The 15,997-nt window shown below is 50.5% G+C and overlaps 1 protein-coding gene across 1 annotated transcript in view; it reads right to left on the bottom strand.

Annotated features, from left to right (window-relative positions):
* The window catches only part of RAB11FIP4 (RAB11 family interacting protein 4), a 110,280-nt gene that overhangs the window by 56,725 nt on the left and 37,558 nt on the right, over positions 1-15,997 (bottom strand). Inside the window, exon 3 of the mRNA XM_032845319.1 lies at positions 15,909-15,997. Coding sequence (XP_032701210.1) covers positions 15,909-15,997 — 89 coding nt within the window. The remainder of the gene's footprint in view (positions 1-15,908) is intronic.

Raw genomic sequence — 15,997 nt, 5'->3', positions numbered from 1 at the left:
ATGGGGAATTCCACGCCACGGAGGGAACACTTAAAGGAATGGGGATTGGTACGTCCTCAGGATGCCTTTCTCCCGTATCACCGTATCACCGAGCTGAGCCCGGAGATCACTGTCCCCAGAGGGAGGGATGGTCACCTGCTGAGCATCAGGTGATGTTTGCTGCCGCAGATAAAGGTCCTTACATGGCCGGCCTGGGTGTCAGCCCTCCCGCCCATCCCCAGGGATCCTTTCAGCCTGGATTATAAGTTCCCTCGAGAAGAGCAAGAATACTCTGTTGCAGCCCCAGAAGACCAGGCCGGGTTTGGTAAAGGCAGCAGCTCTGAAACGGGTTCTGGATGTAAAGTCACAGAATTGAGAAGATGCTTAACTTCCCAGGCCCTATAGTCAAAGGGGCCCTCTCTGGCCAACTAGATACAGAAAGTGTGTGCAAAGCAGGAGCTTGTTCAGTGCTCCTCCTACCCATCCATCCTGTGCTGATCATCCAAGAGGCTTGAGGAGAACTGTCAACTAGCCTGAGATTCCCAATGCATCCACAGAGCCCACAGAGCCTTTCCATCTCAAGAATCACACTTGATGATGGGTCATATTAATTTCACTCATTTTCTTTGTCCTGGTCAGGAAACGGAGGGTAGCAATGATAAGGATGGGAATGGCGATTTCTCTCTCCTATACTGTGTTTGAGCATTTACCCTTGGGCTCAGCAGGGATGCTTTTAATGGCAGCAGGCCCTCCCTGCCTTGGCACAAGGATCTGACACAGGGTGGGCCCAGTTCTTGGGGACGATGCCCCAAGGGGCTGAATTGGCTAGTTGTGTAGAAGCCTGGTTATGGGATGCAGGTGAGAAGGACGCCTGGGACATTGACATTGCTTGTCTGCGACCTCTCAGCAATCCTGGGGTGAAAGGTATTCAATCTATGATGCATGACTCATAATCTATGCACTGTGAATTGAGAGATTCTAGCATTTTCTAGACACTGAACTATTATTCTCCAAAGATTCTCATTTATCATTTTAACAATAAGCCTATGAAGAAGACACCAGTTACCGTTGGTGGAGGTGGAAATGACAGGGTCAGGATTCAAATCCAGGACCTCAGACCCCAAAGCCCATGTTCTCCCCAAGTTTAAATTAACGTTGGCCTTCAGGGCTGGTCAGATATGCCGCGACCTGCCTGTTCCCCAAACCAGAGCTCAGAGAGCACTCCACAATGCCTCCTTAATTCCCAGCCAGGTCAGCTGTCCCGTCCCGGGCTGGGGACCTCTGGCAGACTCAGCATTCCCAAGGCATCTACCTTAAGGAGAAGATGCAGAGAGAAAACAGAACCGTGACAGAAACCAACGACAGCACAGTTCCTGGCAGAGACTCCTGTCTTGTGTGTCACCATAGCAGAAATGCAGAGACAGAAAGCCAGGGGGCCTCAGCGCCTGCAGAGGTGACGAGTGACAGTGCTGGCTAGCAAGAAGGGCTGCTGGTGGAGGGTGCAGGGAAGGGAGGGTAGGCAATGCAGGGACTCTTTCCTCATATTTCTGGGGCATTTAAGGGGAAGGCTGGGGGGTAAGGGGAGAAGGACCCATGAGTTACCAAAGGCACCACTGGTGTGATCCCTGACCAGCAGTGTCACCAACAACCTGGTTGCTGATAGGAAATGCAGAATCAGGTCAAGCCCAGACCTCCTGAGTCAGAGGCTGCATTTTGTGAAGCCCCCAAGTGATTCCTACTCGCAGTAGAGACAGCAACTGGTCACCTCCCTTTCAACTCCCATCTAAGCCCCAGTGAAGACAGCCTGGGGTGGGGGCGGGGGCAGGAGGGGAGCACAGACAAGACACACACAGACAATGAAGGCTGTGGCAAACAGTGGTGCAGGCTCTGAAGGAAATGAACAGGATGTTAGGACAGTGATGGGGACAGAGGTATGGAGGGGCCTCCCTGTGATGACCAGTCAGGGAAGGCTTCTCTGAGGAGGTGATGTTTTTGCTGCAACTTACAGGATGGGAGGGCAGCTGTACCAAGACTTGAGGGTAGAAGATCCTGGGTAGAAGGAACAGCAAGGCAAAGGTAGAAAGAGTCGGGCTTAGGGTGTTTGAGGACCAAAAACAGCCAGTGTGGCCGGAACAGCAAGGATCAAGGGAAGTGTGGGAGGGACAAAGCGAAAGATCTCGGCAGCGGTGACAGCTGGTAGGCCACAGGGAACGTCAGGATTTGGGATTTTATGCTAAGATGACAGGCGGTGAGAAATTAACCAGTCCTTGGACGGAGCAGCCAGGTGGACGGTGGTGCCATTTCCTGCTGGGGGAGCCTTTCTGACAGCTGACAGGAGAGGACCGGGAAGACAAAGCGTTCAGTGTCAGACACGTCCACATCCAGGAGTCTGGATCCAAAGGCCAACTCAATGGGGAGACACTGTCAGAAGCCCATGGGTAACAGTGCACTTAGAGCTCCAGGACCTGGTGTGGATGTAGACAAGCTAGGGCAGAGGACCGAGGACTCAGACCTGAGGCCCACCCCCACTTCTGTAGAGCCATGGGGACGTGAAGCCAGCCAGGGTCAGTGAGGAAGAACAGCCTGACGGGGAGGAGGGAAACCAGTGGAATGGAGGGAAGGATAGGTCTTGAGAAGGGGAGGTCAGCTGTGCCACGTTGGCCGGCTGAGACTTCCAGTAAAATCAGCATGAGACCTGACTGTTGGTTTTGGCCAGACAGAAGTCCCTGGTGACCCTGAAAAGAAGGGCCAAGACGGCTGGGAGGGACAGGAGAAAAAGCGAGACAAGAAAGTGGGTGCAGAGGGGGCCTTTGAGGGAAGGAACATAGAGTCAGGTGGGGCTCTGCCCACCCGCCCCGCCCCCTCCAAGGGCATTATTTATTACATCAGCTGCATGCGAGTGGAAACAATCTGGGAGGGGGCGCAGCCCTCATGCTGCAGGCATGGGGGCTTGTCCTGGAGCGGGCGAGAGGTCTTGGGACCTAGGGCTCAGGCACAGATGTGGCCTTTGTCAGAGCAGGGTCATGTCATCCTGCCATCCCAAGAGGGCACCGTGTGTGGGTGCAGCTGGAGGCAAGTGGTGGCTTTGGGAGAGAGAAGGGAAGGAAAGGAAATTCTCTGTGTCACCTGTGCTCTCAAGGATCCCTCCTCAGAATGCGGAGCCATACTGAGAAAACTACCACCTACGGGTGCCTGGGTGGCTCAGTCAGTTAAGCATCTGCCTTTGTCCCAGAGCATGCTCTCAGGGTTGTAGGATGGAGTCCCGTGTCAGGCTCCCTGCTCAGTGGGGTGTCTGCTTCTCCCTCTCCTTCTGCTCCTCCCCCCACTCGTGCTTGTTCTCTCTCCCTCTCTCAAATGGATAAGTAAAATCTTAGAAGAAGAAGAAGAAGAAGAAGAAGAAGAAGAAGAAGAAGAAGAAGAAGAAGAAGAAGAAGGAAGAAGAAGAAGAAGAAGAAGGGGAAAGAAAGAAAACCTCCCACTTACTGGGGGCCCTGTTCTCTTCAGGACCCTTTAGAAACATTATTTCAAGTCATTCTCACCATACCCTGAAGTGAGGCATCACTTCCCCGAGTTTACACAGATGGAAATGAAGAAGGCTCAGAGAAGTGAAGCGACTTACCCAATGACACAAAGAGAAAGTGGGCGTGTGGAGTTCACATTCAGCCCGACTGACTCAAACCTGAGCTTGTCCCGGGGTTCAGAGAATCCTGAGTGACGATTAACAGTGCCTGGAGGATCTGGCCAAAAGGGGTCCTTGCAAGTTAGGGCAGCCCCCAGACAAAGGGGGCTTGAACCAAGCCTCCTTGACACCAGCCGTGAGAAGAGGCAAAATCACGTTATCCCTCGAAGCCCCTCCCTGGCCTCAAATTTCCCTGCTTCTCTCTGTCCTCAGCCAAGACCAGGTTTATTATTAAAATGGACATTGCTTATATTTTATTATAGTAAAGTAGCAATAAGGGACACCTGGGTGGCTCAGTCCGTTAAAGCATCTGCCTTCATCCCAGGTCATTATCCCAGGATCCTGGGATCCAGCCCCAAGACAGCAGGGAGACTGCTTCTCCCTCCCCCTACTCCTCTAGCCCCCTGTTACCCCCCTCCCCCACTTTCTCATTTGCTCTCTCTCTCAAATAAGTAAATAAAATATTTACAAAGAATAAAACAACAGTCATAGTAATATCCTATGTAAAGTGGCCACATGGCAGAGGAAAGTGGACATGAAGGAGCCTGTTAGAGGAGCAGGACTCAAACAAACAACCTGCAAAGTAACACTATTTCAGAAGTCTTCCTTCTTATACTGGAAATGTATGTGATGATGTACGGAGCCTGTTCGGGAGTTTGACAAGGTTTTCCCTGAAGATGCCCCCCAGGGCCTGGAGCATGGCTGAGACCCCCCAGGCATGGGAGCCTTGGGAAATGCCATGCACAGTGTCCTAGGGGCTCACACCTCTTTCCCACGTTGGCTCAGAGAATCCCTGGAAGGACCCAGGAGTTTCTCTCATCAGCCCCATTTTACAATTTTCTCTTGAGCCTGGTTCTCTGGGAGAAAACAATGCCCACTCTGAGGGCCTCATCTCACCGTGGGGGAAAGCAGCCCAGAGAGGATGGAGATGTGGCCAGCAGCACCAGCAGGGACCCCTGTCTCCTCACGCTGCACCCAGGGCCCAGGTTCATGGTGTACTGTGGAGGCGACTATGAGGCCCACGGCACACCCCTACAGCACCCAGGACTGCTACCGCCTCCCGATTCTGGGGACAGGTGCCAATGGGCAGACACTCTGCCCTGCAGATAAACACTTGTGCCCCCATAGTGCCCCCCCATCTTCTCTACACCCTACTGGCTGGCTGCTTTACAACTGGGAATACTGAGGCCTGTTGAGCGGGCACCAAGGATAGACACTTTAAATGCATATAGAGCGGACACCCAGTAGAACTCCCCTCCCTTCATCCTGTTTTAATTAAGATTTAAATCGCACTGCCCCACAGGGCTCAATAACCAATATGGGCAAATGCAAATTGAGTGCATTCTCTGGGACAACTGGCTTGACTTCATCAAAAATGTCAAATGTCAAATGTCAAAGATCCAAAAAAAAAAAAAAAAGAGGGCTATTTACGGCCATACCACCCTGAATGTGCCTGATCTCATCTGATCTCGGAAGCTACACGGGGTCAGGTCCGGGGAATACTTAGATGGGAAGAAAAGAAAGGCTGGTAAACTATACTAGATTAACAGAGACCGAAAAAACAGGACAGCCATATGTAACGCATGATCCTGGATTACACACGAGATCAAAAAAGAAAAGCTACAAAAATATCAGGACAATTTGAATATGAAATTTATATTAGATAACATATGACATCCCTGTGAAATTTCCCACAGGGGAGGAAACCAGCACTGTGGTTATGTCAAGGTCATTCTTGCTCTTAGGAACAGTCAAGTATTTAAGGATGAAATTTAACAATGTCTGCAACTAACTTTTTTTTTTTTTTTTTTTTTTAAAGATGTTTTTTATTTGGCAGAGAGAGAGAGGGAACACAAGCAGGGGGAGCGGCAAAAGGAGAAGCAGGCTCCCCACTGAGCAGGGAGCCTGACACAGGACTTGATCCCAGGACTCTGAGATCGTGACCTGAGCTAAAGGCAGACGCTTAACCAAATGCACCAACCAGGTACTTTCACAGCTAACTTTGAAAGGACCCAGCAATACATGAATAAAGTAAATACAGTTACCCAGGAGCGGGGAGTGCAAATGTTCGCAACATGGTAACAACTGGTGAAATCTAGGGAGCGGGAGAGATCAGGATTCAGTGGCACGACTCTTAACTTCTTTCCTGAAGTTGAAAGCTTTTCAAGATAAAAAGTTGGAGGAAAAGCAAATTTGCTAGGTCTTTGTTAAAGTAATCTAGTCTCTGTTCTCGTACCTTCTGCGGCAGGAGTCTGAGCTCTCAGTTTTCTCTGCGGGGCTGCCGATGAGGAAGTCTCTACTGAGATTCCTAGTTAGGCTCTGGCACGTGGTAGACCACCCCCACCCCCAACCCCGGCCCCGCTGACCCAGAGGCCCCCGCAGGCGCTTGCAGGCAGGGCCTCTCTCTGGAAAAGCAAAGTCATGCCTCACTGGACTTCAAGAATGCTCCGTCCCCATGCCTGAGCACCCAGGCAGCCTGGTTCTGGGGAGGACAGACAGACGCCTCAGAGCAGGGCCCCGCAATCCCGAACCAGTCTCCCCAGAGGTGGCCGCCTAGGAAAGGGCGGCAGGCATTTGTTGAGCCCACGTGCTGCCCCACTGTCCGCTGTCACAGTCGAAACACTCTTCCCCCCAACTCCACCTCCGAACTCTGTCCTTGCGGAGGGACGTGTGGGTGTGAACAGGCCTGGAACCCGGACGTTACAGGATCCGGGTTCCTGGAATTGCATGAGGAGCTTTTGAAAAGGCAACACCCTTGAGGTTCTGTGTTGACCGGTCTGAGGGGCATCTTGGGCATCCAGAATCGTAAAAACTTCCAGGAAATTATAATTTGCAGGAAAGTTTGAGATCTCCTAGTTTGGACACTCAGTCTTCAAATTTGGGTGTGCATTAGAATTACTAGGAGAGCTTGTAAACATAGACGAGTGGAGCCCTCCCCGGGCTGATTACATCAGGACCTCTGGCAGGTGGGGTCGGCATCAGTATCTTTGGAAAGCCCCCTCCACGAATCCAGGGTGCAGCCAGGGTTAAGAACCACCGGCTTAGACTCGGCTGTTTCTGAGAACTAACATCTGTCCGTGTGTGTGTGTGTGTGTGTGTGTGTGTGTGTGTGTGTGTGTGTGTGTCTTCCCACAGTTAGCTGTGTCAAAAACCCACTTAACTCATCAATGAGGGAGCAGAAGGCTGGGACAGCTGCTTCAAAGGAGAATGGGAGAGATCCACAGGTGCCAATGACAGAAATAATGCTGAAACTGAGTCACAAAGTCCAATGCAAAACTGGTTCATCTCCTCCAGGGTAAGAATCCAACCAAGCCCTCTCGAGAGGGAAAGGAAGCGGCCTCTCTCCCGTGTTTGCTCAGGTGCTGTGAGGCTAGGTTCTAAAGGGAAGTGGGAACTTGAGCAGCGAGGAGGGGTGAGGCAGGAGGTGGAACCCAGGAGCGTCCTGGAAGCCAGTGCTCTGGGCTGGCTCAGGCCAACCTTCCTAGGGCAGGGATGGCTGGCGGCAGAAGGCCGGGGACAGACCAGGGTGAGGGGACAAACAAAAGGGCCTTCAGCATCTCCTCAGCTTCTGTCCCAGCCACTTCTGCTCTAGCCAGAGTTCAGATGTTTCCCCGAGATATGACTCAAGGATCTTTTATTTTTACAGAACCTGTGGGCTTGGGATAAGCAAATTAGTCTTTCCTTTAAGAGGAGGGGGCTATTGGAACATAGGAAAAACATTGTGGCCATATTAAGCAGAAAGGATCAATTGCATCGAGGGACGTCTGGGTGGCTCAGTTGGTTAAGCAGCTGCCTTCAGCTCTGGTCATGATCCTGGAGTCACAAGATCGAGTCCTGCATCAGGCTCCCTGCCCAGCAAGGAGTCTGCTTCTCCCTCTGACTTCTCCCCTCTCATGCTCTCTCTCTCATTCTTTCTCAAATAAATAAATAAAATCTTAAAAAAAAAAAAAGATCACATCACCCCCTCCCCCACCACCGAGCCATTGAACCCCCTTCCCCCATCACCACATCAGTACCAGCACGCCGCCACCACCCACACCCGCACCGGCACAGCTGAATCAGAGCGCTGTTTCTCAGAACAAATATTTTTAGAATTTAAAAGTGCCATTGTCACAAGAGGTTTTAGAAACATTTGCTTCAGGATGGATCAAGTTAAGCAAGGATACCCGTGGACCTTTAGGGCTTAAGCTCCCCGGGGCCGGGCCTAGAGAGAAGCCCAGGGCAGATTTCTAACAGTTGCCCTGGCAAGACGGAGGCTTGGCAAAGCTCCTTCCGAGGACGGGCAGAAGGGCCACCTTGGGCCGGGGCTGACAGTCTGGGGGCCCAGTAAACCCCCTTTGTTTTGCCACCAGGGGACCAATGCAGCATCACCTTGCAAAGAGCTTCCGGTTCCCGTGAGGTTAGGTGGGCGTGGGAGGGAGGGTAAAGGACTGACAGGAAGCAAGGAGAGCTGGATCCCTACCTCACTCCAGACATCAGAGTTAATTCCATGGATCAAAATTTTAAGTATAAAAACCAAATACTTGGGACACTTGGGTGGCTCAGTTGGTTAAGTGGCTGCCTTCGGCTCAGGTCATGATCCCAGCGGCCTGGGATCGAGTCCGACATCGGGCTCCTTGCTCAGCAAGGGAGCCTGCTTCTCCCTCTGCCTCTGCCGGCCACTCTGTCTGCCTGAGCTCGCTTGCTCGCTCTCTCTCCCTCTCTCTCTGACAAATAAATAAATAAAATCTTAAAAAAAAAAAAAAGCTCTCTAAAAAACAAAACAAAACAAAACAAAAAAACAAATACATGAAGTAAAAATAAAATAGAATAGGGACCCCTGGGTGGCTCAGTTGGTAAGGCATCCAACTCTTGATTTCAGGTCAGGTCATGATCTCAGGGTCATGAGATTGAGCCCCAAGTCAGGCTCCACGCTAAGCAGAGAGTCCGCTAGAGATTTTCTCTCTCCCTCTCCCTCTCCTCTGCCACCTCCCACATGTGCGCACACACACACTCTCTCTCTCAAATAAATAAATAAATAAAATAGATAAATAAAATATTTAAAATAGAATAGTTCCACGATCTTGGGTAGGAAAGCCTTTCTAAGCATCACACAAGAAGCCAAAGCTATAATGGAAAAGATGGATGAGTTAGCTATAAAAGAAGTGCAAATCCGTTGTCATAAACAAAGTTAAAAACAAACGACAAGCTGAAAGAATATTTGTAATGTATATCCCAAAATATAACATTTCTAGTTTTTATAAATCAATGAAAATGAGTACATATAGTGGCGCCTGGGTGGCTCAGTTAAAGCCTCTGCCTTCGGCTCAGGTCATGATCCCAGAGTCCTGGGATCGAGTCCCACATCGGGCTCTCTGCTCAGCAGGGAGCCTGCTTCCTCCTCTCCCTCTGCCTGCCTCTCTGCCTACTTGTAGTTTCTGTCTGTCAAATAAATAAATAAAATCTTTAAAAAAAAATGAGTACATATATACAAAGTATGGTGAAGAATGTGGGCAGGAAATTAATGAACAAAGAACTCCAATAAATGTAACTGAAGAAGTTCAACTGCATTTTATTTGTTTGTTTATTTAGCTATCATTTTTAAGTAATCTCTACATCCAATGTGGGGCTTGTACTCACAAACCCAAGATCAAAAGTCACATGCTATACCAACTGAGCCAGCCAGATGCCCCAAGTTCAAGTGTATTTTATTTTATTAAGATTTTATTTATTTATTTGACAGAGAGAGATCACAAGAAGGCAGAGAGGCAGGCAGAGAGAGAGAGAGGAAGAAGCAGGCTCCCTAATGAGCAGAGAGCCCGACGTGGGGCTTGATCCCAGGACCCTGAGATCATGACCCCAGCCGAAGGCAGAGGCTTAACCCACTGAGCCACCCAGGCACCCCTCAAGTGTATTTTAATTCAAAAGAGCAATCCTAATCTTTTTAGCCTCTCAAATTAGAAAGATTTGAGAAAACAGTTAACATCCTATTTCAAGAGAGTAGTTGGACTCTGCCACAATCCTGATGGGAGGGTAAAGGAAACAACTCTTCTGGAAAGGAATTCAGCCGAAGTATTGGAAATTTTAAGATTAGCACCCTTTTGATAAAATAGTTTCCACTCTGGGGCACCTGGGTGGCACAGTCTCTTAAGTGTCCGACTCTTGATCTCGGCTCAGGTCATGATCTTGGGGTCATGGGATCAAGCCCTGCACTGGGCTCCAGCAGCGGGAAGTCTGCCGGCAATTCTCTCTCTTTCTCCCTCTGCGCCTCCCCTGGCTCGTGTGCTCACGTGTGTGCCTCTCTCTCTCTCAAATAAATAAATAAATCTTAAAAAATAAAAAATAGTTTCACTTAGATTTTATCCCAAAGGCTGGCAGACTTTTTCAGTAGAGGGCAGATACTAAATATTTTAGGTTTTGTGGGCCATATAGTTCTGTGACAGCCACTAAACTCTGCCACTGTAATGTGAAAGAACCCCAGACAAGAGGTGAGCAAATGGGGATGAATGTGTTCTAATAAAACTTTATTTACAAAAACAGCCTGCTAGATTGGGCCCACAGGAACTGTAGTCTGCCAACCTCAGACTTACTCTAAAGCAGTGTTTGCTCCTATGGGGAACTGTTTAGCTACCAGAATGAAGATGACACTGCCTTTGTTAATCCCCCCAGTTAGGTTAATATAGGTGTGTATATATATATGCCCAACAATAAGGAACTAATAAATTTGGTTGTCTTCATGTGATGAAATATTACATAGCTATTTAAACTTACGCAGAAAAGTACTATAGCTATTTTATTAGATAGCGTAAGGTTGAGAAAGAGTATGTAAGTGAGCTATTAGAACTAATGAGGGGGTTTAGTAAGGTTGTCATGACATGATCAACACCAAAAATCAAAAGGTGCCCTACATACTAGCCATAGCCAATGGGGAACTGTCATGGCACAAAGAGTCTACAGCAGTAACAACAGCAGTAGACTCTAAAATATAGTCACCTACGTAGAAAGGTGCAGAACCTATTTGAGAAGATTGTAATATTTTTCTGAAGGGCACAAAAGAAAGCCAGACTAAACATAGATATACTAAAGTCCCTGGAAGAGAGAATTCCATATTATAAAGAAGCCAATTCCCTTCAGTAGATGAACACATTTCAAACAAATTCTCTAGCAGGGTTTTTAACAGATTTTGACAAAAAAGAGTGTTCTGGGCATGCCTGGGTGGCTCAGCTGTTTAAGAGTCTGCCTTCGGCTCAGGTCATGATCCCGGGATCCTGGGATCGAGTCCCGTGTTGGGCTCCCTCCTCAACGGGAAGCCTCCTTCTCCCTTTCCCTATGCCTGCCTCTCTGCCTGCTTGCGATCTCCCTCTCTCTGACAAATAAATAAGTAAAATCTTTTTTTAAAACAAAAAAAGGGGGCACCTGGGTGGCTCAGTTGTTGAGCGTCTGCCTTCAGCTCAGGTCACGATCCCAGGGTCCTGCGATCGAGCCCCACATCGAGCTCCCTGGCCTGCAGGAAGCCTGCTTCTCCTTCTCCCACTCCCCCTGCTTGTGTTCCCTCTCTCACTGTGTCTCTCTCTGTCAAGTAAATGAATAAATAAAATTTTAAAATAAATAAAACAAAAAAAGGTATTCTGGAAGAGAAAATGTGTAAGCATAACAAAAATCATTTTTAAGTGAAGAAGGTTGAAGGAGATTGTCTCTAGCAGATATCAAACTATGAAGCAATGAATGGTAGCTGAGACTGGTTTTGGCTCAGAAATAAACAGACAGACAGACTGATGGAACAGATCACAGTCCAGAAAGAAACCATGTTTATAAGGAAATTTAGCATACGAGAAGGAGGTAAAATCCCAAGTGAGTGGGGAAAGTAGGATTATCTGACAGGAGGGGCTTAAACCCCCGGCAACATTTGGAAAATAATACCAGATGAATACATCCTCAGCAAAACCAAAAATATGCCACAGGGGACCAAAGAGCTAAGAATAACATCTTTTGTCTAAAAGTACTGGGGGGAAAAATAAACCATATAGGGGGATATGTTTATAGCCTTGAGATAGAGAAGCATCAAATGAAAATGGCATGAAAGGATGGGTAATGATTACTTAAGAATTTTAAAATTCTATACCATAAAAGAGGCCAAAAACAAGACTAAAGTACAAGCAAAATACATAAAGATTAACATTCAGAATATATATAAATGTCTTATAAATCAATAAGGAAAAGACAAACCACCTAAAGGAAAATGAGCAAAGACTGTGAACCGGTAACTCCCCAAAGGAGAAAGCTAAGGCTTGGTGATGGGCAGGCCCACATGCTGTTGGGCGATACATCGGTATCACCTTTTTAGAAGAAAAATTTGGACACATCTATTAAAAAAAAAAATGCCTGCATACCCTTTGATACAGCATTTTCAGATTTCTAATCCTGGAAATACTTAGAGAAACGCTCTATGCACCATGAATAAGGATGTGTTCGATGTAGAGACAAGGTCAGTTCAAGCGAGCCCTGCCACCACAGGGTGAAAAGAGTGTCCCTGGGGAGGGGACTTGGAGGCTGAGGTTAAGGCCCAGGGCCTCAAGGAAGCTCAGTGCAGGTCCTCCTCCAGGCTGGGGAGAGGGGAGACAGGCTGGGGCAGAGGGAACCAGGGGAGGCTTCCTAGAGGAGGTGTGAGTCTTAGCAATGAGTAGACATTAGCCCAGGGATAATGTGTGGGAGGATATCCCAGGAGAAAGACAAAACTTGTGCAACGTCTGGGAGGCAAGAGAGAACTTGGCCTTTACATAAAATAAGGAACAGCTGGGTGTCACCAATCTTGGGGTGCTGAGAGATGAGGCTGGAGAAGCAGGTGCAAGCTGAGTTTATCCCACTGGTGATGAGGGGTCACAGAAGGGAGAGACGGAGCAGTTCCTTAGGAAGATGCTGAGGCACTGGGCTAAGGGTCTGGAGAGGAGAAGGCTGGGGGCAGTGAGGAGAGCTGTAGGCAGCAGTGGGAGAAGGAAAAGGGGGTGAGTGGGCATCAGGGGATTCGAGGCTAGCTGGCTGTGGGGGCATCAAGAATGACTTCCTCGCTTGGGGACTGACTGGCTGGTGACATCATTCATTGATGCGGCAGTTTCATAGGAGGAGCGGGCAGCTTGATGCCCCATTCATTTTATGGGGTTCCCTATTAATCAGCCCACGAGGGAGAATGAGCAAGGGCCCAGGCTCTCACAGCGTCTGTGGGCTCTGCTTTCATTTTACCACCCTGTTGGGTGGGAGGTGCTCCCCACCTGCCTACACCCTTTCCCCCATCCAGACCCCTACACTCTGAGGAGAGGAGGGGGAGCTCCTGCTGTCCCATCATTGTGTCCTCCCCATAGGGTTCCCAAACCACCCCAGCAGTTATTTTTGTCTCTGGTTAGCACTTTGGAAGCCTGAGTGATCCAGGTTCTGGTCGGTCTCAAGCTGACCCCTTGGGGACAGATGGGACTCAGCAGGGTGCTGAGGACCCAGTCTTTAGGGTTAAGACCTGCCCAGGCTCGCCCCCTCATCTCCCCCAACCTGAGGAGCTGTGGGTGGTCTGCCCAATGGAGCCCAGAGCTGCACATTCCAGAAGGCTGAGCCAGGAAGGGGATTCATTGCCATCACGGAGGCCTGGGGTCCTGCAGGAGCCCACAGGCCCTGCCGGCTGGCTTTTGACCTGTCCTCCTCCCTACCCTCTGCTCCCCCCAGCTCCCATCACTAGGGAGCCCATCATAAGGAACAGAGCCCAGGTCCACTGAGCTGCCTGGCTGGTATGCCCCAGAACAAAGCTGCCTAGTGCATCCGGTGATCCGTCGCCCCCTCCCCCGGCTCCGGCCAGCAGAGCCACCTCAAAGTAACCTACATGGATGGCATGACGTGCTCACCCCAGAGGGGCTGCAACAAAGGGAAATGAAGACACATCTGCAGGAAGGTCCCGAGAGAGAAAACAAGGGACACCGGGGGGTGGGGGCTGAGGTTCAACTGGCATGTTCTTCCTGCTTCCTCAAACCTCCAGATTTTGTATTCTGGAAAACAGCATTGCGCCAAAAGCAAAGCAGCATCCTGGAGCCCAAGGCTTCTGGGTCTCTTTTTACCGTTTCTTGCAGAAGCGTGGACGGCCACACATGGGGGCCAAGAGAGCAGCCCAGTGCTGCAGGAACAGGACCTGCTCGGGCAACACTGGCGGGGGGGCCGGGGCGGGGGCTGGCCCGCTCTACTCTGCCCTCCAGCTCCTCGTGGGCAGCCCTCTTTCTTGACAGACTTATGAAATGCCAGTATCCAGGGGTAAAGTGGAATGAGCATGGCACTCTCGTTCCAACCCCTACGACACAGCACGGGGAGGAAGGGAGCCCTCATGTATTAGCGGATTAGGAAATTAGTATTTTCTCACTGATTTCCACAGGTCCCCTAGAGAGGCATGGCCAGCCCCATTTTACAGCTAAGGAAACTGAGGCCCAGAGGAGTGCCAGAGGCAGCGTGTCTGGTTTGCATACCTAGTCAGGGGCCCCAGTGGGGTATGGAACCAGCCCTGAGTGACCCCACGGCCTTGCTGCTCAGCAGTCCACAAGGGCCCACTTGAAAAACTGGGGATGCTCAGTGTTTGTCCCATGTGGAGAGCCTTCTGCCCTGATCCTGGCCGCCGTCCCATTAGTTGGGCCCAAATGCATATTCACCCCACATCCACTGGCCTGTGAGGCAGGCCTGGAGTCTAGCTCTCATCACTCGTCCCTGGGGGCCAGGCGCCTGGTCTCTGTGTGGGAGGTCCTGTCCCCATGACTTGGGGCCTGGCTCTGGCCTCTGCTGCCTTTGAGCCTTGGCTTCTCCAACACCATTTTGCTGCCCAACCCCCCCCAGCATTGTGGTCCTCTGTGAGGACTCCCACTGATCCAGTGCCAACCCCGACCCCACCACCCAGCCAAAGTGACCTCTGGGGTCCTGGACCTCCTTCCGCGGCAGAAAATACTTATGTTTGGAGGGTCCAGACAAGACACCAACGGGAGGCAGAGAAAAGGTTTTTTGAGCTGACCCGGATGGGAAACCAAGATAATCCTCCTCCAGCTCCAGGGTGTCTTGCCCAGAAGGGTCCTTGGTGACTGTCAACACAATCACCCTAACCTGTGTCCATCTGTAGGATGTAGCCACGTGTGTTTGGGAAAAGAATTCAAAGTTTTATAGTAAAAAGAAAAACCATTAGGTGAGGATAAAGGAAAAAGAGCCCCGGAGACTGTGGTGTTTGTCCCACTTCCTAGCACAGAGTTCCTAAAGCTCTCGAAACTTCCTGAGTGATGGGAGTGTCTTTTGTCATGCATGAGGAGCCCTTCCCCAACGCACCTGAGTTCATACTAAAGAGGTGAACCAGTGGCGCCCCTAGAGAGCTTCAGGATGGGTCTGGTCACCAGAAAGACCCATGTAACTCGAAGGTGGAAACGTCCAGCTTGCCCACAACCCCACCTTGGGAGGCAAGAGGGGCCACCCATGGGGTTATCGAAGTTTGGAGGGCTCCTGGTTGTTGAGCGTGCGGGTGTGCTGGGAAGGCGGCGGGGGTGGGGAGGGCATGGGGTCTCTGCACCGCCTACCCCCATGCTTTGCCCTTCGCATCTTTCCCAGTTGGCTGTTCCTGGGTCGTGTCCTTTATAAACAACTAATTATCGCAAACACCGTGTGCTCCTGAGTTCTGGGAGCTGTTCCAGTGAGTTCCAGAACCTGAGGGGCTTTGTGGGAATCCCCACATTTGTGCTCAGCCAGTGCAGGTGCGGAGAGCCTGGGACCCCCATCTGTGGCTGCCCCTCCATGGGGCGGTCCTGTGGGGCCGCATCCTTGAGCCCGGGGTCTGCCCTAACTCTGGTACTCAGCGGGAAGGAACTGCTAGGCCCCTGGCTAGTGCTTGAGAACTGGCAGACTGTCTGGGGGTAAACCACTCAGGGGTCGGTTGGCTCTGTGGGTTGCGACACAGGGGAAAAGAGAAAAATTGTTGTCCCGTCTGCCATTGACCTCAAGTCTGTCACTTTCCCTGTTTGGGACTCAGTTTCCCCTTGGAACCCAAGGGTGGGGAATAAAGGTGCTCTGGGAGGACTCCTGGTCCCTACCCTCTTTGCTGTGGCTTCCCAAGGGGCTTCATTGCTCAGGTTCTGAAAGCTACTTCTTGACTTTGAACTTAAACAGTCTTGGAGACACAACAAAGTAGAGCAAAGGCAGGAAGATCAGAAAGGGCAAGGCGGGCCCTCCGGAGGCTCCTCCTCCCCTTTCCTCCCCTGGGCCTCTGCCCCCTTACCTGCTCCACACAGTCTGAGATCTCCGGTGTGCAGGGCAGCGACCCCGCGCTCTCCACCGACAACACATCCTTCAGCAGCTCCTCACACC

Source organism: Lontra canadensis, unplaced genomic scaffold (assembly GCF_010015895.1).
Source record: "Lontra canadensis isolate GAN:19392208 unplaced genomic scaffold, GSC_riverotter_1.0 scaffold163, whole genome shotgun sequence".
In the NCBI taxonomy this organism is placed as follows: Eukaryota; Metazoa; Chordata; class Mammalia; order Carnivora; family Mustelidae; genus Lontra; species Lontra canadensis.
This window is presented reverse-complemented; position numbering and strand designations above follow the sequence as displayed.